This window comes from Trematomus bernacchii, unplaced genomic scaffold (genome assembly GCF_902827165.1).
Source record: "Trematomus bernacchii unplaced genomic scaffold, fTreBer1.1, whole genome shotgun sequence".
Classification (NCBI taxonomy): domain Eukaryota; kingdom Metazoa; phylum Chordata; class Actinopteri; order Perciformes; family Nototheniidae; genus Trematomus; species Trematomus bernacchii.
Genome location: NW_022987656.1, coordinates 2,959,964 through 2,982,174, shown reverse-complemented (window position 1 = coordinate 2,982,174; position 22,211 = coordinate 2,959,964). Strand labels below are relative to the sequence as shown.

Here is a 22,211-nt window from a genome sequence, read left to right as displayed (position 1 = left end):
GAGCCTGCAGAGGATGTTGGGGACATTGGTGTGGTTCCACCACGTCAGGTGAGGGGGGATCGAGGCAGACATGGCCAGCGAGACCAACTGGCAGGGCTGCTCTCTGCTCCACGTGTGCACCCAGTCGAACTGCAAGAACATGACTATTTGTAGGACTTGGGGACACGAAGGCCTTGGGCACCACACTGTGTGAAAAGCTGTGTGCCTTCATTCGCTGTTTATTGTGACAACATGTTTTTAATTTAACAAATAAATGAACTGTTTTGACAAAGTGTATGAAAATGGAACAATAAAAACGTTGCAAACACTTAGAAAGAAAATAATTTATTTATAAATTGCTCAAATAAATCTAAAAACCTTTTGGTGTGAGCCTGAGTGGCCTCAAAACGCTCCTGCTCTCGTTTGGCCTCCTCTTTTAGAAATTCTAGGAGGGCCCCCCTACTTGCCCTGTTCTTCTTGGCAGGCGGGGGACTGAGAGAGGTGGATGGCTCTTCATCCAGTGTAGTGGTGCTGCTACTTGTGCCAGGCTGCCCAGGATCCTCCTCTTCCTCAATTGCCTGGCCACAAGGAGCGGCCCCAGCTCCACTGGATGAAGAGCCAATTCCACTGGGGGCCACGTCAGCCGAGTCCATCAGGACTGGAATGACTCCCGTGAGGTTCATGTGTTTTCTTCACTCCGCTGAAACTGCTCTCATGTCAAGAAGCAACAGATCAGTGCATGCGCTGCATCGTCCAATCAGTGAGCGATACACAGTAAGGGGGCGGGGCCAGTGTCTGAGGATTTCACAGGAGGATGGTCTGGTAGTTCCTCGATTATCGCTCCTCCGTTATCGCTCCTCGCTCCTCGCTCCTCGCTCCTCCGGCACAAATAAGGCCACTGGGGTAGTTTCGATGATCGCTCCTCCGTTATCGCTCCTCCACGGCTCCTCCGTGGATGATATATCCAGTCTCTGATTAGCCCTATACGTTATTATGAGAGTGCTCTCATACTTGTTTGATTCTGAAAGTGTATATATTTATATAGGCCTACATGTCCGCATCTGTAGCCTGTTATTGTCTCATTATACCGCACTGTGAATGAATTCAAAGTAAATATATAAGTCATCATGAACACATCTGTCCATCAGACAGAGGGCTGCTGTGCCTCCTGTCATCATTAATGGACGTCTCTTTAAAATTACCGCTCAGAGGAGAGGATTTCTAATTTCTCTAACCGCCTGCTGCTTCCCCTCCTCTCTCCTCGGTTCCCCTCCTCGACTCCTCCGCTCGCATCTCCTGTGGGCGGGACTAAGACACGAGGATAGGAGTCGAGGAGGGGAAATTAGAGAATCGAGAAGCCTTAATTCCGTGTCAGATTTTGGTTATTTTGGGGAGGTCGAGATAAATCATATTGTCCGATGTGGTCCGAAAAAGGTTAATGACAAAAAAAATACACATAGCCTAACCTTCCTCAGGCAGTGTGTCAGTGGGTTTGTACCGGGGACAGGAGACACCCCCTTTATAATAAACTGTAAGAAATGATCGGGGAATCCCTCCGGAGTGGAGTCATGACGACTGGATCTGAATTATTTTTTTGTATTTGGTGGTTTGTGTTCCAGCTGTCAATCTGTGCGCAGCGTCTCCACTGCAGCCTGTGCATCTCAACCCCCCCCCCCCCCCCCCCGGCAGCAACCTATTATCCATAATCCACCAGTTAAAGGAAATAAAACTAATGTGTTGTGTTATATTAGCTGTACAATTTACCACATATGGTGTTCTTAGTTTCCATACCTCCTGTGTTTTACGAGCGACTTATCAAGTATTGGCGAACGGCATAAAACATGATTAAACATGATAGGCTATAAACCATGCTATCTATACAACCTTTATAAATGCAAAACGGCGTCAGTTTAAAGTAAGACTGTCCTTCTGTTTACCACATCATTTATGAGAATAGATTTCTTAACAAGAGAACATAATCGAGGGGTGATCAATAACATTTCCGTATTTATTTATTTCTCCAAGTTATGTTTTTGTGTACACTGAGGAGTCTCAAACAGGCGTTTGTTAAATCATTTTAAGAATGGCTTTAATTCTTCATATGATAAATGAGAGGTAACATTTTATTTATGGTATTATTTCCACATAGGCCTATTTCTCTCCATTCTTCCTTCTGCCAACAGTGCAGTTTCTCGTCTCTCCCGTTTTTGTGCGTAGTGCGTACGCAATACGCATGGGTCAGAGTTTGCGTGGAGGACCGCACATTTTCCCGTCAAGTTTTTTTTTAATTAATCGCAAACATTGCGTAGAAACTGGCGTACGCCATCTTTTGAGCGTACGCACCGTTTATAAATGAGGCCCCAGGGCATTCTATCAAGGCTATAGAATACCTTGGTTGAAGGATATTCTACCCAGAGACCCAGAAAAATATCTGATTGGTTGCATTTTTTTTCTAACACAAAACCACTCAAATGCGTAGTGCATGGACCGAGAAAGACAAACAAATCAACGTAACACTGTAATATTACAGATCAACCGCACAGATAAGATTATCATGTATTAATTTTATTTACATTTTATTAAATTGTATTTATATAATTAATTCGATTTTTTGTTTGTTTTATCCGAGTGTTTCAGGGTATTCTCTGAATACCCTGAAGGCCCTGACGGACGGTTGACCACTTCTGTCCATATACCTGAATTTAGCCTATAAACCCGATTTCTACAACAACCTTAAATAATTCTTACAATTATAATGGTACTCTCTTTGCTTTATAACTTCGAAAACTGATAATAATAGGTTGACATACCACCCTTATTGTTCTGTTTTTACTGTTTAAAAAATACAAACAAATCATTGATTTATTCTGTTGATCCTGATGGGGACATCATCGTTCCAATGCACCATCAAAACAGCACTGCTCAAATCCCACTACTATAAAAACATTCACGTTGATAGGCAGACAACACTGTCTGTCAACTGTGCGCCGGTGCCTCGCTCATGCTTTCCTCTAATTGGTCAGTCTCTGACTTGTCATTTTCCCTATTGGTCAATTATGTGAGCGCTCTCGACAGAACCGGAAGAGATGTTAACTGGCCGCCTGCCAGGTAAATATTCAACAGAGGATGCTAGCTATGCCCATGTCTGACACGACAAAGGGACGACAACTCCTGAATAACTGGAGCAAAGATGAAACCACATGCTTTACCAAGGACATTAAGGTATGTTACTTTAACCAAGTGACTTGTTTTTCACAATTTCAAAAAGGAGAAGTTATAGGGTGCGGCCTGCTGTCATTAGCTTGCTAGCTAACCTCAGTGCTAACGTTATGATATATAACTGTTAGCATAATAACTGCATTATCCATAAAATAAACGTCATTGGTCAACAGTCTTTTCGGCTGCACTTACCGGGTTAGCAGCCTCTTGTATAAACGATACAAACGCAAATACATGTTACAAGTTAGGCAACAGTTCGTGTGTGTTGCTAGTGCTGAGGATAATGCTCAGGAAATATGTGGGATTAGCTAGCTAGGTGTATGGTTTGTGTAAGGTGGCTCAGGCTACATCTGAAGTCAAGTGAATTGGTAATTAAGTCACGAACAGTCTTGTTGAACTTTAGCTAAACAGAGCGTTATTTCCTGATTGAAAAACCCTTAGCTATGACAGCTCTACCATGTAAACAAAACCAAAAGACAAACAAGTACCCACCATAAGTTACTGTTGTCTTTTCTATTGTCATATTTAATGTGTTCTTGTTTCATCGTTAATCAGCAACACTCAAACAGCACTGCATGTTAGTTTAATAAAACAATGTTGAATTATGCTAATCTGCTGCTGTGTAATAGTGATGCTTTGTATGCAGAATAAGCTTCTGTGGTCATTCCTAAAGGTCTCTCGGGTCACATTTAACAAAGCATGCATTATGCTGAAAAAAGAGGTCAGATTGAAGTTAAAGGCCATATTGTTTAATGCAGTTGTTCGCGTGAGGAGTGTCCAACAGGCTAGGCAGATATGCCACAAACTAGTCAATAGTATGTTCACTCTTTTGAAGCTATTAGACTGCAGCTATATATTATATTAGGAGTTTGCTGTTTTCCTTTGGTATAAGAGGTACAAATACTTATAACACGTCAGCAATTATTTTATTATCGTTCCATACTTTTAACTCTAGTTTTTTATATTTATAGTTTAACTATATATAAACCTTTATAAGCAGTGCTGTCAAATATGCTTTGTTGCTCTGGACATATTTTATTTGGTGGAAGAGGGCGTAAAATTGCTATATTGATGGTAAACCCCTGGACTAGTGCATCCATTTAGTTATACTGTGTTGTTTTGAAACATGTAAACATGTGTAAACATCACTACATGGTTTGATTGTTAGTGTGTTGATGCCAGATTCCCTAGAAAATGTATGATTCTTTATTCAGTTAAGAACCACAACAGTGACCCTGCAATGATATTAGATGTCTATAACAATTATTTACAAGTACTTCCTCAAAATGGTCCTTCTTTAGGTTTCTTGTTGGTGCAGTGTTTGGTCTGTTATGTCTTATATTTGTTAGGAGAGTCGATAACATGTGAAACTGCTGTTGTAGCCATGAACAAGTTGGTAGGTTGTTGCTTTAGCTGAGAGAATTCCCCTCCTGGCTGTACTCAAGTCATCTCCTATAAACCCAAAGTGAAAACTCTCAGGTTACAGGTACCTGTGATGACTCACTCACAGCGCTGATCTTTCTGAGATGGCAGCACACTCTGTGCTCATACCTCATCACTTATGTAGGAGGGTGTTATTCAAAGTGTAAACCTGCCTTACAGGAATATATGTGCAACTCATAACAAACACTTTTTTAGTTCTTGTAAAGATATAATATGTTACATTTCTTTCAATGAAATGTCTTAAAACAACCGATATATTTAGTCAAGTTGTGTGAATATTTCCCCCAAAGATTGTAGACCAGGGGTGTCAAACTCAAGGCCCGGGGGCCAAATGCGGCCCGCGACTTCATTTGATGTGGCCCCACAAGAGCTTGCAAAGAATATAATATGTTTGTTATACGGTTACATGGCGATTTACAGAAGCACGTTGCCCATACATGGAGCACAATGCATCTCAAATTAGACTTTCTTTTCTTCTAAATATGCCTTTTTTCTCAGAATTTGCCCTTTTCTCAGAATTGACTTTTTTTTCAAAATGTCACTTTTTTTTTATTTAGCTTTTTAAAAAAAAAATCATTTTGTGACATTCTCACTGAAGAGACTTGCAATTATTTGCCCTAGACTTCTGCTTTCAGACCGAGTTAATTATGAAGTTATTACCCTATCCGATAATAATCCAATGCAGAGGCAATGATGTAATATAATACATTATTTTATATATATTAAATATTTATATATGTATTTTTATATAGTCTTCAAGTTACAACCGGCCCTTTGAATGCAACCATAATGCGAATGTGGCCCGTGATGAAATTGAGTTTGACCCCCCTGCTGTAGACCTAGAGAAATGTGGGATTCTTTTATTCAAAGCGTCAAAAGTTTATTTCATTTGCCCCCGAAACATTGTGTGTTTTTGCTTCCTGGCAGAAGTTCATGCTTGTTTTTGAACTATGCACGGTCTATTTGAACTGCATGCAGGTTTTTAACTCATCAAATGTCTGAGTGTTGAGTTTTTAGAGAAAGAAGCTGAGTAGACGTTAGAGGTTGCATCTTCTCCGTCTGTGAAACTTCTTTATTAAGTGTCTTTAGTGGTTTGTATCCTTCTGTTGTGCACATTGAACTATACAATACATGGTAGTGTTTTAATATTAATAACATATTAATGCTAATTTATGCTATTAATGATATTAATGCTTTCGATTGAGGGATCCCTAGTGGTAGAAAATGACGTATATGCCTTTTAAATAAAGCTTTTGCCTTATTTAGCACGGTAAACAAACCCAACAGCTAGACTGGATTAGCATCTTAAGGCAGGTAGCTGATGTCAACAATATATAGTCATCTTCTGTTCAATTAAACAACGTCACATTTTACAATTCATCACATGTTTTTGTCTTTTACAAATATTTGTCCAAAAAGAGTGCTTTGTGTAAAAGAGATTAGCGGGTTTGGTGACATCTCAGTGGTTTTACAGCCAACGTGATTTGTGGATTAGATGAGGATTTGTGTTTGTCTGACTTTGCTTGTGTGCGTAACAGTATTCAAGCTTTTGAATCCTAAGCACGGGGTGAATGTGATCCCACTCACACACTTCCTCCACCAGCCCCCTACCCACACTTATATCCTAATAATCCTCCCTGTAGAAGTCCATATCACAAAAACCAACATTGTCCTCTTGACATGTAAAGTAGGAGCACATATAGCTTATTATCATCACATGTCGCATAGCAAGCCTTCTCTTTTAAAAGCTTTTCCTAGCTCTTAAACAGCGACGGTACTTTACAAATGTTTTAAAGAATTTAGATATGCTTAAATTCCTTTACACTTTTTAAAAGAGGCCGTGTTATGCTCATTTTGAGGTTCATATTAGTATGTAGTGTCTCTACTGTGACATGTCTCCATGCTTTAATGTTCAGAAAGCTCTTTATTTTCCTCATACTGCCTGTGCTGCAGCACCTCTTTTCACCCTCTGTCTGAAACCAGAGCCCAGTCTGCTCTGACTGGTTAGCTGGCTGGCTCTGTTGTGATTGTTCAACCGCTTAGAGATGTCCCGCCCCGTAGCCTATCATGTACAATGTGTTGGAGTCCTAGCCAATAGAAGCCTGAGTGTTACATAGTGATGTCACTATGTTACAGAAGAAAGTCCAATGGAGGAGTTTCAGGGGCTTTGCAGACCATTGACCTGCACTAAAACCTATAGAACACAATACAGTAGAGGGCCCCTTTGAAACCGTTTGACAGTGTTTGCTAAAGGTTTTGAAGAAATGAGCGTATGTTTAGCCTATAACTCATCATCTAAATCAGGGGTTTTCAAAGTGTGGGAAGGTGAGCCTCCCCTCAGAGAACATAAGAACAGCCGCGCCCCCTCTCCCAATTATTATTGCTATTATTACTATTATTATTGTTGTTGTTGCTATAATGCAGGGGTATTATTATCCAGTGGAAAGTCCTTACCTACTGGCCTAGTTGAATCAAAGTGGTTACTTTTTTTTGGCTGGGCAGTGTAGTTTTTACACACCGTCTTATTTGACTTTCTCAGGACTTAAAACTGTTTTTTGGGGGCAGACCCCCACAAAGAAAAAAATATATTTACACACGTAAGGTCATCATCTTAACAGTTTGTTATGCTCATCGAGTCATCCGTGAGCAGAGCATCAAGTTGGCATGCCTATAACAGCTGAATGCGGCGATTACCATTTTGTTCAGCAAAACGCCTCACAAACTTATTAAGATCTAAAGCTTTAGTGCGTTTTGATTCAATGCTGAGTACAGCCAAACTTGACAGTCTCTTTTCTGTCATTGTAGACCGCAAATACCTCATTCCTTCCGTCTACTTGAGTCCGAATGCGCCGTCCCGTTCAAATGAAATCGCCGCCAATCACATTTCCTCGCTCGCGCCAGGGCCGGGGGAGGGGTTACAAGGCTCGCGTCTTGTGCTGCATTCACTTGCACTCGGACATTAGGGATTTTGCTCTCATAAATGTCCGATGAGCCACAACTTTTCTTTCAAAACAAAGCTGACGTTTTCTGCCAGACGCTGTCTCCTCTTTCACTTTAGGTAACTTCACTAAAAATCTATCCATGTTGCCACTCGCATAAAGTTAGCTGAAGTTAACTAGCTAGATTTCAATGTTTCTCGTTATTTTTTTCTCACGCTGCGCCTCCCCTGAAGCTCTCTGGCTCCCCCCCGGGGAGGCCCGCCTCACACTTTGAAAACCGCTGATCTAAATCATCTTTGACTATTTCTCCCTTAGACAATTACCATTTGGAAAACAGATCCACCCAATCTTTATGAACGTAGTTACATATTGAACAGTGTTTGCATAAACCTCAGCCTCATCATGTAAACATGATCGTTGTGCTCTATATATATTTGAATACAAAAATAGTTGAACTAAGTCTGTTGTCATTATATTTTGGCAACCCATTTTATTTTCCTATTTAACTTGAATTACTTAAAGGTCCCATGTCATGGCCATTTCTACTGATCATAATTCCATTGTTGAGGTCTACTAGAATAGATTTATATTGTGCAATTTTCCAAACTCACATTGGTTTCTCATACAGCATCTCTGTATAGTATGTGTATTCACTCTTTGTCCTACACGGCTTGTTGGAGCTCCTTCCCCCCCCTCCCTATGAGCCCAGTGGCCGTCTGCGAGACACAGCGAAACCCAGCCCGAACTCACACACACACCCGCAGCCTGGCTGGGAGTTTGTGTGTGTGCTCACATACAGACTCACAGCCTCGCCGCGTGCCATCTCAGGGAGGAGAAATCAGCGGAGCTGCAGCTGAGAAAAGATTGAGTGTGTGTGTGTGTGTGAGGAAGTCCACGGATTGGTCCAAATTGACCAATCCGATTAACCTTAACCTAACGGCTCCGCGGACGTAACGTAACGGCTCCACGGATTGGTCCATTTGGTTCAAATATAAATTATTTGTGTTTATTTGAATGTTTTATACGTTTTAATTTAATTTATGATTGAATATCCTATGATATAATATGATATAATTAGAATAGCCTTTGTTTTTGTAAATCATGTTCATTTAGAAAATCTATCATTTTCAAAAATAATAGATTTTTGAATGATCTGTATAAGCCCATTTTATAATTCAATAATTTTAAATGTTGTTATATGTTAACACATTTGTGCATTATACATTTTATCTGTTTGCTTTACAAGCCTATCTTCCACAGTTTTAGTAAAGATAATAGGCTCCAATTTATGATCAACCTGTGTCTTTTTGGCTTTCATTGCTACGGTGCTAATGCCCTCTTTCCCTGTTGCTGTGCCATGGGAGTCATCCATATGTTTCTGTGTTTAGTTTTAGGTATCACACGGACAGCCTGTAGCCATGGATGGGCATGTGGCCAAAAACAATGAAAGCACTTTCCCCAGCCTCGTGGACCTGGATGACTTTCTCACCAAGCACAACTCCAACTTCATCTGGCTCCTCGTCGGTGAGTGCTCTACAGCGTGGGAATATGTTAACATCAATGGGTGTTTCAGAAGTTCAGTGTCACATTTAAAGTGCAGACCTGTCAGAACCGGATCAAGTTGCCTTTTAGTGGCTTAGCCATTTCCTACAAGATGTGCAATCACTTTCTTTTGTCTAAACTGCTGTGGAACACGGTAACTACAATGAAAATACCTTATTTTTGACACCATAAATGTCTGATACGTTTTGGTAACCTGGTATCCTCTTTGGTACAAATATAATAATAATAATAATAATATTTCAGTCCCCCTCCTTTATACTAGAATCAAAATACTCAATTCAACTGTGTTTTGTCACCTCTGCTCCATTTCAGAGTGAAATAAATAAAAGTTAAATAAAATAAACATGGGAAGTTAAAGTTAGAATTTGCAGTAAAAAAGAAAAAGGAAAAAAACTTACTGAACATGACCAGCAAAAATAAATAAAATATTTTATAGAAATAAGAAGTAGTAGAATGTCCAATAAAAGATCAAATAAAGCTGAATAAAATGTGGACATTGTTCTGCAATAGATATAATTGATATAACATAATAATTGTATTATAGCAGTTTATACAGCAGTGGTTTATTAGTAATAATAACATGTTAATGTTGAATTGCAAATGAAGAGGGTTTGGCTGCTGATGGTGAACTAAGTCCATGATATATGAGTGTTTTCTACAAAGACATAATTACCTTTTTAGAGTTTAGTACTTATTGATAAAGATATCATTCAATATTCATTATATAATCGGCTCATTTGGCAAATGAGTTGGACCATTCCGTAATGCGGTGGCATAAGAAATGATTCGCTTTAAGCCGCACAGAATAAAGTATTATAAAAGCCTCGGATATTTCCTAATGTGTTTTGAAAATCTAATTTTTATGAAAGATTTTAATTAATATTGGCTTTGAATGAATGAATCCATCCGACTCTGTTATTGTTGAATTGAGATTTAATTCAATGAAAGTGTGAGTGTGACAAATGATAGTGTGCCATTCATGCTCAGCTCTCGGTAGAATTCAGATATTAAGCAGCTCCTTTTTTCTCTGTGCAACATCTTCATGCATGAAATCCAATATGAAAAAGCTTAGGTGCAGCAGTATAACCCACACATGTATTTGTGCATTGCTATACAGAGTGGTGCGGGAAAGAGTCCTCAAACTCCAAAGAATAAGCATTTTACCACTTCTTTCCTCGTTTTTTGGGAAAGTTTTTTTTTTTTAAAGGGCTGAAATACGATGTGTGTTAAACACAAGTTTAAGAGATGTTCATGTTTTGTTCTACGACATAAGATGTGTCAATAAATAACCAGCTGGTGAAGGTTTGAAGCTTCTATGTGTGATTAAAACGTATAACTTAATATTAACTTTTAACCTCTGCTGAATGCGTTAATGCTTCAAAAATCATAAAAGTGGTGTTAATATCTGTAGATTATCCTGCTGAACAAAATGTGTAAGAATCACATAAGTGTTGTCATAGATCTTATTTTCTGCAACATTACAAAATCCAATGGAAAAATCCCATCGGCTTTTTGTAAAGGGAGACTAAACTTCTGGGTCGGCCGACAAAATAACATCCCTCCAATGCTCAGTTCTTCAAAAATAAAATATTATAATACATTTTTGGATGGAATTTGTAATGCTGCAGTCCTTTCTCCTTGCTAATGGATCTTTATCAAGTAGCATCTGGCACATTGTATTCAATGGACCAATCACGGTTTGTTGACTTCTCATCCAAAATGTCATTCACATGTATAATTAAACAGTTTGACGTAAGTCTACATGATTTGAAAACGATAAGTACTGCAAATATTTTGATAATACATAATCTACCAAATATGAAGCTTTATTCGATTTGAATATTGCAGAAGTCCATATTGCGATAACATTCGCTTTTATTCTGAGCCCTTGTTTGACAAAAAACTAAACCAGCTTTAGCGATCATATTTGAAAATAATATTTTACAGTTGGGTTTCAAACATCGATTAAATTGAAGTCCAAGCAGCCGACAACATAAAAAGTAAAAATGTAGCTTTAAGTATTTGTGTTATTCTGTATTAACACACCTGACTGTGTTGTATTTGTGTCTCTCAGCCACCATTCTGTCCTGTGGATGGATCATCTACTTAACTTATTACAACTCCCGCAACATTGGCCTCATCCTCACCCTGATCATCAACAGACTCTACAAGGATGGCTACATTCATATCGGTGAGTTCATTAGGAGCGCTGCGATGAATAGGGAGGGGGGGTGCTGAATATTTGATGATGAGCAGGGTTCTCTCAGTGATCATCTGCATATTGTCTGAAAAGCAAACTGTAACTGATACCAGATTTAGTTATTTTTATATAAATGACCCAGAACCTCAAGCCCATGAATCCAAGTTGGTTTATTTCTCGCAGTTGATTAAATTCTCCTATGAAACATCACTTTTTTACAAAAAAATAGTAAAATAATCTACTCTGAAATGCAACCCTTAATGTTACCCTCCAAAAAAAGCAATTGCATGTCAAAGAGATGCCTACGTTTTGTAATAAAAATGTTTATTTGACCAATTCCCATCAGAGTGTGTGGAAGAACGATAAGCAAAGCAGCATTAAAATGTAATGAAGGGGGCATGGCTTGGTTACCAGATTTTTGCCAACATGTGTCACTACAAAGTGAGCAGTCATCTGTGTGCCAGCTAATCTATTTTTAATTTAGATTGCTTCTCTGACTAGGAGTGGCTTTTTCAACACACAAGAAGAGCAAAACCTTCCTAACACACAACACCATTTGAAATTAACCTCATGAACTAAAACAAAAAATGTGTTAAGCAGGTTTGAACATGCCCCAAGGTGCTTCCTGTCATTGCCGGGGGTTGAGTAAATTCCTGTGTTCGGGTTAGAGGCGGGACCCCGTTCACTCCTTTAAAAGTTGCTCAGCCAAAAAGGCCTGGGGCCTCATTTATAAATGAGGCCCCTGATTCTTTAGAACAAAAGACCTGGATCTTCCAGCGTTTCCTTAAGCCCCGCCTCCTGTCTGCTGTGTTTCTACCGGTATTGACTCAGTCAAATAAATGGAGGGAAAATAACTCTATTCCACTGTTAGCACAGTTGACTTGTAGGACCTACTGATTCGAACGAGGTATATTCAATTGTTTGTTCTAGCATGTTGATTTATGTGAAAAGCAAAAGAAAGTTCTGCTGATTTACAGACATCTTTACCCCAATGTAAGTCAATCAGAAAAGTATTTTTGGGCCCAATTACAACACGATCTGACATGGAAGTTGTAGTACCACCGTTTAGCCACTACAACATTGACTTCAGATCCCAGTTAACTTCCAGGGTGCTTGGGAGGGATTTGATTGTAAAGCTTTATATTCACAGGGACTGTTGCAAAACCAAGGAGCTCAGAAACATCAGATTTAATAACGAGTAGAGTTTTAAAAAATAATCCCAGAGCTCATGTTTTCTGTACCTGAACATTTTCTAAAAATATGCTCGTCCTTTTTTGGTACGGTGTAATGGCCCAACAGCGCCACCTAGAACGAAGCACCTATATGTAGGATTTTCGTGCATGTAGGAAGATTGGAGGGAATAAATTGGGGTTAGGGTTAAATATCTATTGGACTGTAAACCCAACAAGAAGTCGGCCATTTTGAAAATGAAACGAAATCTTACGAGAATTCCTGTTTCTGACGAGAGTGGGTCTTGCTGCTGTATTTACACCCTCCACCTTAGAAGAAGAGCCTCAATTAGCTTAGAAGGACTATATATGGAGTTCACTTTATTTTTGTATTATTTTTATTTTTATGTTTGACCTTGTGTGAATCCTGTTTTTCACTCTGATCCTGTTGCAGCTATAAACGCCTGCATTTTTCCACGGGGATAAATAAAGTTCCATCTCATCTTATCTATCATAGAGTGGGAAGGTGTAGGGGTCAGTTTGGGATCGGGCCCCTGAGTTACAAATCCAGTCAGAGTAGGAAAAGTCCGAAATAGCAGCAAGATGTCAGCTGGGCGATTCAACACTCAGGTGATGTCTCTCTCTTGGCCTGCACTAATTGAAACAGAGAAAGACATGTTATGAGCCAAATTAATATTAATGATGAGAAATTGTGTTGCTCATTTTTCCTGCTTGGTGACAGACTCTGACCTACTTTGTTGAACAATTAGATCCTCATTAAGATCCTTTTTTTTCTCAGCAAGAAAGCTAGACAAGGTGATTAAATATCCCAGCAACTTCTCCACTGTTTATATATTTTGTTTAGCAGCGCTTGCACAACCGACTAATTATATCTTTTGTTTAACATTTTAATTGGCTGCTTTGTTGGCACCACTGTGATCCAATCCGAACATTCACTGTACTGTTGTCACATCAGAATACTTTATTTATCCCGGGGGAAATTTCGTTCTGTGACAGTTGCTCCATTTAAGAATGAAATAAAATAAGTAATTGAAAAAGAAATGAAAATATTTGAATAAAAACAACAAGTTAAATTAGGAATGTCCAATATATTTTGGCGCCCCTGTTACCCGGTTTAGAGAAACCCCTGATTAATACAAACCATACACAAAAGTAAGTGAAATGTACACATTGAACTACAATATTATCACAATAAATGAAATGGAATTATTACACTGCCAGTCTTTGTTTTGTGATGTAACACATGGGTTTGTTCCTCCACAGGCTCCTTCTCCTTCTCCGTGCTGTCGGGGAAAGTCATGTTCAGAGACGTGTACTACATCAACCAGGACATGTCCATCAGGTAACCTGTGCTGCGTTCACTGTCCCCGCTCCTCTGCTCCAATATCATTTTAAAGGTTGTTCACTGACATTTGATATTTCTCTCCCCGTGTTACAGGATACAGGATGGCTTCCTCATATTTCGGTGGTGGAAAATGTTTAACCCAAAGCAGAAACAGCATGGTAATACAATATTTTATATAAATACATTCAAATGATTATTTCTGCTTTTACAGTTTCTAGGGTTGATGGATGATGTACTCTATTTCTTGGCAAAACCAAAACCTAGAGAAATAAAATATGTGTGCATAAAAATATTATTAAAACCAAAACAAAAATTCTCTAAGACTACATAAGCTGTCCTTAGATTTATAAAAAGAAAATGCCTTCATCATGTGTAATGATGATATTGTTGAATGAAGCATAATTCTGGACTCCCCACCCAAAATGAACTAGCTAGAGCATAGCATGAAAGGAAACGTCATCACAAGATTGCTTTCTTATTTCTTTTCTCCAGACCCCAAGGCAGAGACCCGGCTTTACGTGACCGTTAACGGCTTCGAGTTCCATGTCTACAATCGCACCGACCTCTACGCCCGACTGCAGGAGACCTTCGGACTGGACCCCACACTCATAACACCCAAAAAAGAAGACGAGAAGGGACGAGAGGATAGAAACAAGACGCTAGAAAGGTACAAATAAAGACCTTTTGGAAGCATGGAAACATGCCACAGCAGAGGCACAAAATACAAATATGAACATGAAAGTTAGCATAATAGGGACACTTTAATGTATTGTGTAATTATCATTTTTCATGCGAATTCCTTCCATCTTTTGGAACTAGTTGAAGTGTGTTCAACATATAATGCCAATCCCTCTCAGTCTATTTAATGTTCTACTCCTTTTTTATAAAATGGTCTTAGTTATGAAATGATGGTAACATTATACACCAAACCCTGATTTGAAGCTTAAGTAGAAGTCACATTAAGGGGTGTTTAACAAGAGCTAGCTTTTGTTTGCCGGTTTCTCACAGTGTCTTGCTTCTGTTGTCTTTATTTAGCATTATAAAAACGTCATACTGTAAATCTGGCCTATTTTTAGCACAATAATCCTTATACTTAAGTTGTAAACAAACCTGCAAAAAGCAGGAATCAGCGATTTCTCCTCCGACATGATTTATGGAGGGAGATTTGATGAGCCGCAGTTTCTTTCTGTTATCACCAAATGCATGGGAAGTGTGTGCACTGAGGAGAGCTGCTGTCGCTTCACACTAACAGCCCAATGAATTGTGCTGACTGCAACATAAAATTGTCATGAGAATGAACGTCTTCTTCTCGCCCCCGTGTAGTGTGGACATCCAAGCAGAGAGCGCTGACCACACATCATCATGGCGCTCCCTCATTCCTGTCATCAAAGTGAACATCAGCACTGTAAGTACTCGCTACTAATAATAAGGAGGCGTGTGGTGCAGTGGGTTGTGCGTTGGTGTTCGGATCAGGAGGTCACAGGTTCAAACCCCACTGCAGTCAGCATGTCGTTGTTTCCCTGGGCAAGACACTTCACCCCAAATTGCTCCTGGGGATTGTCCACAGTATTGAGTATGTAAGTCGCTTTGGATAAAAGCGTCTAACAAGTGACATGTAATGTACTAATAATAACGTCAAATATAACATTAAATACATTTAAATGAATTAATTATTGAAAAAATAATTAAATATTCTCTCCACATTAAATCTGTATACTCCTTTTTAGAATAAAATAAATGAACGATAGATTCATTAATAAAAATAAGAAAGTTGTCATTTGCAATATTCATATAAACATAATGCATTTTAAGAAAGGAAAATTAATTAAATATAAAATGGGATAATCTATTTATATAGACATTAAAAGTTCAAGTAAAATAATAAATAAAAATAAACATGAATTGGTGAATAATATTTTAATATTTAGTCCACATTAAATCTGTATACTTTATTGATCCCGGGGTAAAGTTTCTAAATGTAAGAATAAAATAAATACTATATTAATTCATAAAACATAAGAAATAATATAAGATTAAACAGACATAAGAAATAAGAAATGACTGTAAGAATGTGATAAATGACAACATAGATGACTTGTATCTATATAAACAGAAGAAGGTAAAGTACATTTAAAGAGAACAATTTAAGATAGAAGAGGAAGAGCTTTTTGTTAAAAACTAATAATGAATGAACTCTTTTTAAAACATCCAAACTATCCCTTTAAGAGCGTGTTGTATTAAAGCAAGTGGTTATACATGGAAATAAAACACTTAAAGGTTAACTTGCTGTCTGTAGGGGCGTTTGGCGTTCGGGAACCACTACCTCCCCCAGACTCTGTGTGTGAACTTCGAGGACGCCTTGCTGACGTACGCCACCAAGCCGCCCTCCAGCCACCTGGACCAGTTCATGCACATCGTCAAAGGCTCGCTGGAGAACGTGCGTGTCATGCTGGTGCCCAGTCCACGCTACCTCGGCATGCAGAACGATGAGTAAGTAGCTTTGTATTAAAGAAACATTTAAGTTGAGTTCTAATCATTCAAATCACCTGTCTTTTAAAAGCTTTATATGAATTTCAGACAATAATGCATGAAAATTATGAATAAGAAAAGTAATAGCCATTGATTCCCGACCGAGCTGAACGTTTTTTTTATTTTTTTTACAAGTCTTTTTATTTCATTATAGTGTACAGTAATCGATGCCCTTTCATTTATATTGTAATATCACAGTACACTCACTACACTCCCCCCTCCCTCCCTCCACCAACACATACCCGCACAAGCAAAACCAAAAAATGCTTATCAATATAACTTAAACAACAGAGCCATGAAAATAAACATAAAAAGGAAAAGGAAAAAATAGAACCAAAAAATAAATAAATAAAAACCAAACAAGTAAAACAAACAAATAATTATACAATACAAATAATTATACAATACAGTGACAATGTAGACAATGACAACACCATAACAAGTATTTCCGGCCGTCAGGACAAATAGCCACAGAATGCACCATTCCATCACTGGTCATATCTCAGATATGTTTTCCAAATAAGAAAACAATGGCAACCACAGAGCTTGAAAAATATGTCCACGATTATATTTTTCCAATGTCATTTTCTCCAGAGGTAAAAAAAATGTGTTATCTGATCAATGAAAAGTTTAAATGTTGGGGGACGTTCATTCTTCCAGAATAAAAGTATACATTTCTTGGCAAAATATGTTATTGTGATTAGTATTCTGTAATGTTTTGGGTTCAGTTTAAAGTTTGGCATGTCATTTAACAGGAAAAAACATGGATTTAGGCTAATTTCGATGTCTAAAACGGCTTTTGTGAGAGCATGAATCGAATCCCAGAAATGTTTCAAGAGATTTGAAGAGCTGAACGTTTTGATGTTTGATGTACGACAACCCCCTTAACTGTGATATAATGGCCATATATCACGGCCTGAAGTGAGCTATTGCTTTTATAAAACGGTTACCAAGTGTGGCAATATGAATGAAAAATACACACTCTAATTTAAATAGTTGTTATTATTAAATAATGATGTTCAAAATAAAATAGTCCCTCTGTTGCCTTCTGCACAAAACATAGTGCGAAGTGGTTGCTATGCAACAACACTAAACGGCTAAAATGCTTGGTCGTGCTTTTTACAGTACTACGGCTTCCACAGATGAATTTTTTTTTTATGGATTTATTGTCAAAGCACTTCAGATATTCATTGCTATCGGGATGTTAAGAGCATTCCATGGAATATAACAAAAAGTGTATCTCGAGCCGGTTTCTCAAACTTACCTACCCCACCTTTAAGAATGAAATAAAATAAAAGATAAATTAAAAGAAGGAAAAGGATATAAACATAAAAGGTTAATGTTATTATGTAAAATAAAATACATGTACAGTATTCATACATAATAATTTGTACATGATATGTTTTATAATAAAATCATTAATCGATTAAATATTGAGAAAATATTCAATCCACATTAAATTGGAATACTTTATTTACCTGGGGGGAAAGATACTCCATTAAAATAAATAAAATGGATTAAAAAAAGAAAACAAAAATGGAACAAAAATACTTATATTAACATAAGAAATGAAAGATAGAATAAACGTTGAATGGACAGTTGCTTCATTATAGAATGTAAGATAAATGAATAGCTAAAAATAAGGACAAATAAATTAGAGGTTTAAGTAAAATGTTCAATAATAAACACTATAATATAATTAAAATATTTATATAATTATAATATGTTACATTTGTGGATTCAAAGGAACAATTCTGAGTGGCACAGTTTTGAAATCTATATGAAAGATCAGGCTGTATACTCTATATCTAAATTGAGCAACTGATCATTTTTGGCAGTATGTTTTGATAGGCACTCCCTGTCTCTTGACAAACCTGGCAGCTTTAACGGTGTTTCATTAGAAGCAGGGAATCCATTATCTGCACTTGAGCTTAATGAAAGGACATGGAGAGTAAAATTGCCTTTAGCCTCTGTGATTACGGAGCCACTCTCAATTGAAACCTGGCTGCAGCCTGCAGGAGCCAGCAGAGACTTCAACCTCCAGCAGACCTTGATGAGTCTTCAAGCTTCACTGAAATGTCCACAGAGAGGAAGCAGAAATATCCAAGAGAGCAGACGCTGCATTTATATAATGGAACCAGTGTCTTTGTGCCAGAACCTACAGTATTTTCTTTAAATTCATTTTATATAAATATTATTATTTTTTATCTTTTTATTAAACATTCTTACTTTCACTTCTTCTATTTCTACAAATATCTTTTACATTTTACTTTTTACTTTTTTATTATTTAATTAATTTTAATCAAATATATATATATTTTGCTTTGACTTACCTCTTACTTTAACTTATTTTGTTTATATACATTTTTATTCCATTTTATTTTAATGTTGTTATACACTTATTACTTGAACTTCTTCTTTTTATAAATATCTTTATTTCATTTGTATTTTTATCAGTTATTCTTACTTTAAAGGTGGGGTAGGTAAGTTTGAGAAACCGGCTCGAGATACACTTTTTGTTATATTCCATGGAATGCTCTTAACATCCCGATAGCAATGAAAATCTTAAATGCTTTGACAAAAAATCCATAAAAAAATGTCATCTGGAAGCCGTAGTACTGTAAAAAGCACGACCAATCATTTTAGCCGGCCCGGCTAAAATAACTGGATGGCCTACCTGCCTGTCAGCCTTCCATCTGTGCACAAACTTATCTCGTGCCCTCATTGGTCATGTGCGCGTTCGTGTGTGTTGGAGGAGGGGCTCTGTAAGGAAGTGGCAGATTTTCTCCGGTTGTGTATTTTCAAATTCTAGCGATCTCGAGCCGGTTTCTCAAACTTACCTACCCTACCTTTAATTTCTTATATTTATATTTAAGCAATAGCTCACGACAGGCCGTGGTATATGGCCATTATATCACAGTTAAGGGGCGTGGTTCGGCCCGACGCGAAGCGGAGGTCGAAGTTTATCTTAAATGTTTTTGCGGACCTTTTTGATTACAGATTTGAAAACATCGTTGCTTGCTTTAAAAGTAGCACAATTCATTATGTCAAACCTTGGAAAGTATCTAAATATCCCTGCCCTAATGCCAAAGGAAATGCACACTGAATATGTTTTTGCCGTTTGATGTCTATGTCTGGACCGTTGCGTAAAAAGGAGGGTTTCTGCCCCGTTACTTCTCCGCTGCTTTCTTGTTCCAGTTTGAAAAGCAAACTGCAAGGAGTTTGCTTTTCAGCCCAACTGTATACTGTTTATCTCAGACGCGGAGGGATACTGACTTGTTGTGAAAAGTAACTTACAATTCTACCCGTGGTATACGCTCAGTATACCACGGATAAGAACCAATCAGATTGCTTGATTTGACTTGTCCGTTTTATAAACATGTATATTTATTAATTTGAGTATTTTTTATTCCATTCTAAAATGTCCCCCAGGATAAATAAAGTATTACTTTTCTGATTGAATGTGGAATGAATATTTCATTGATTCGTTGGGTCCTTACCTGCTGTGACCCTGCTTGTGATCTTTTTAGGATGAATGCCTAATCTCGGCATATAGTCTGTACTTTAACTCAGATCTTGTGGGTTTCTCCTCTAGACCTCCCAGACTGATGGGTGAAGGCTTTGTTGTCATGCAGTCCAACGATGTCGACATCTACTACTACCAGGATGAACCCGGTAAGCTCAGGCACACACTCACAAAATAAAGTCAAATAAGTTACCGTTTCCGATCAGTGACAGATGTTGATAGTTCTCTTTTTGGCTATGGAACAACACTCTACACTTCAGTGCTAACAGAAGTTGAATTTATTTAAGTCCTTACAAGATAATTTTGTAGAGTTTTGCATTTTTTGTTTAGTAATTGTTCTCACGATAATGTAATGCTTACATGTGTGTGTGCAGGTCTGGTGCCAGTGGAGCAGGAGGGGGTGGAGGAGGCAGAAACGTGCAGTGAGGGCGATAAGCTTCAGGACCTTCCTCCATGTTGGGGTCTGGACATCGTCTGTGGAAAAGGAACGGACTTTAACTACGGCCCCTGGGCTGATCGTCAGAGGTGAGTAATGATCATGCACATACTCTGTTCTTTATTGAAAGCAGACCAGTGCTAAGGCCATTTGATCAAGGGACTATGTGCTGTCCTACTATATCAATCCACAGAAATAACTGACATTGACAACAATGTCAGTTGTCGTAAAAAAAACACATTCGTTGTCCTCCATTAGAAAAAACACCATAGAATACCTTTTGTGGAAAAGTAATAGAAGGGAATATAGAGAAACCTGAACAAGAAAGCACGAGAAGGAAAGAGGTTAAGAGACTCAGTTAAATCATTAGTAAGTTAACAGTTAAGGGAACAGCAGAAGAAGACGGACAGGAAGTAAACACTATAGGGAACAGCAGAAGACAGACAGGAAGTAAACACTATAGGGAACAGCAGAAGAAGACATACAGGAAGTAAACACTATAGGGAACAGCAGAAGAAGACAGACAGGAAGTAAACACTATAGGGATCAGCAGAAGAAGTCAGACAGGAAGTAAACACTATAGGGAACAGCAGAAGAAGTCAGACAGGAAGTAAACACTATAGGGAACAGCAGAAGAAGACATACAGGAAGTAAACACTATAGGGAACAGCAGAAGAAGTCAGACAGGAAGTAAACACTATAGGGAACAGCAGAAGAAGTCAGACAGGAAGTAAACACTATAGGGAACAGCAGAAGAAGTCAGACAGGAAGTAAACACTATAGGGAACAGCAGAAGAAGTCAGACAGGAAGTAAACACTATAGGGAACAGCAGAAGAAGACAGACAGGAAGTAAACACTATAGGGAACAGCAGCAGAAGAAGACAGACAGGAAGTAAACACTATAGGGAACAGCAGAAGAAGTCAGACAGGAAGTAAACACTATAGGGAACAGCAGAAGAAGTCAGACAGGAAGTAAACACTATAGGGAACAGCAGAAGAAGACAGACAGGAAGTAAACACTATAGGGAACAAGTTATAGTAAACCTCGATCAGGGCTGCCAGTATTTTAATTAACGTTGCTCTTGTAATACTTCCACTCGTTAAGCGCTGGGCTGACTGTTTTCTCTTAGAGGAAGCAAAAAACACATTCTTAAATAGATACAATCATATATTCATCAGAGAATTGTGAGTCAAATCGTTAATCAATTTTGTAAGTAGCCATGTAATAAGCGTAAGCATCATGCTCAGCCTGTCGTTTTTTTTTCAGTACCAAGGCACATTATGCCATTATGCCTTTTACAAGATACCCATCCCTCATATTGAGATTTTCTTCAGTCATTTTCTCAGAAACAGCACCATGTAATTGATAGGGAAATTATATCCTAGCAATATTGGCAAAAATTTGTGTTTCAAATTCCAAAATGTTGTAATGTTATGGTATATCCAAAATGTGTGTGTGGTCGGAATCTGATGATTCTCTCCAGCATGGCAGATTTGAGACTCCAACTTTTAGGGTGTACAGAGATGGTGTTGCATTTAAATGAACTCCCCCTCTCCTCAGGGACTGTCTGTGGAAGTTCTTCCTGCCAGCTGACTACCAGGCCATGAAAGTGACCGAGGATGCCGAGCCGGGCAAACCCAGGCAGATCCAGGCCTTCGAGCTGCGCATGAACATCATCGCTGACGCCACCATCGATCTGCTCTTCACCAAAAACAGGGTGACTCCTCTCTCTGTGCATCTTTCTTTATCTCTCTCCATTCCCTCCATGCCTCGTCATGTTCCAGCCGTCGATATCGGTTCATGTTTTATGCTTTCTCAAATGTTCATTCCCGGGCAGTGC

The 22,211-nt window shown here is 38.3% G+C and overlaps 1 protein-coding gene across 1 annotated transcript in view; it reads left to right on the top strand.

The window, feature by feature from the left end:
• The first annotated feature begins 3,063 nt into the window (after window positions 1–3,063).
• kiaa1109 (KIAA1109 ortholog) overlaps window positions 3,064–22,211 on the top strand; it is a 131,797-nt gene continuing 112,649 nt past the window's right edge. The window contains 11 exon segments of the mRNA XM_034135314.1: window positions 3,064–3,201; window positions 8,969–9,104; window positions 11,218–11,334; window positions 13,797–13,875; window positions 13,972–14,036; window positions 14,371–14,545; window positions 15,202–15,283; window positions 16,175–16,368; window positions 20,003–20,082; window positions 20,308–20,458; window positions 21,932–22,088. Of these exon segments, the coding sequence (XP_033991205.1) occupies window positions 8,999–9,104; window positions 11,218–11,334; window positions 13,797–13,875; window positions 13,972–14,036; window positions 14,371–14,545; window positions 15,202–15,283; window positions 16,175–16,368; window positions 20,003–20,082; window positions 20,308–20,458; window positions 21,932–22,088 (1,206 nt within the window). The 5' untranslated portion in view covers window positions 3,064–3,201; window positions 8,969–8,998.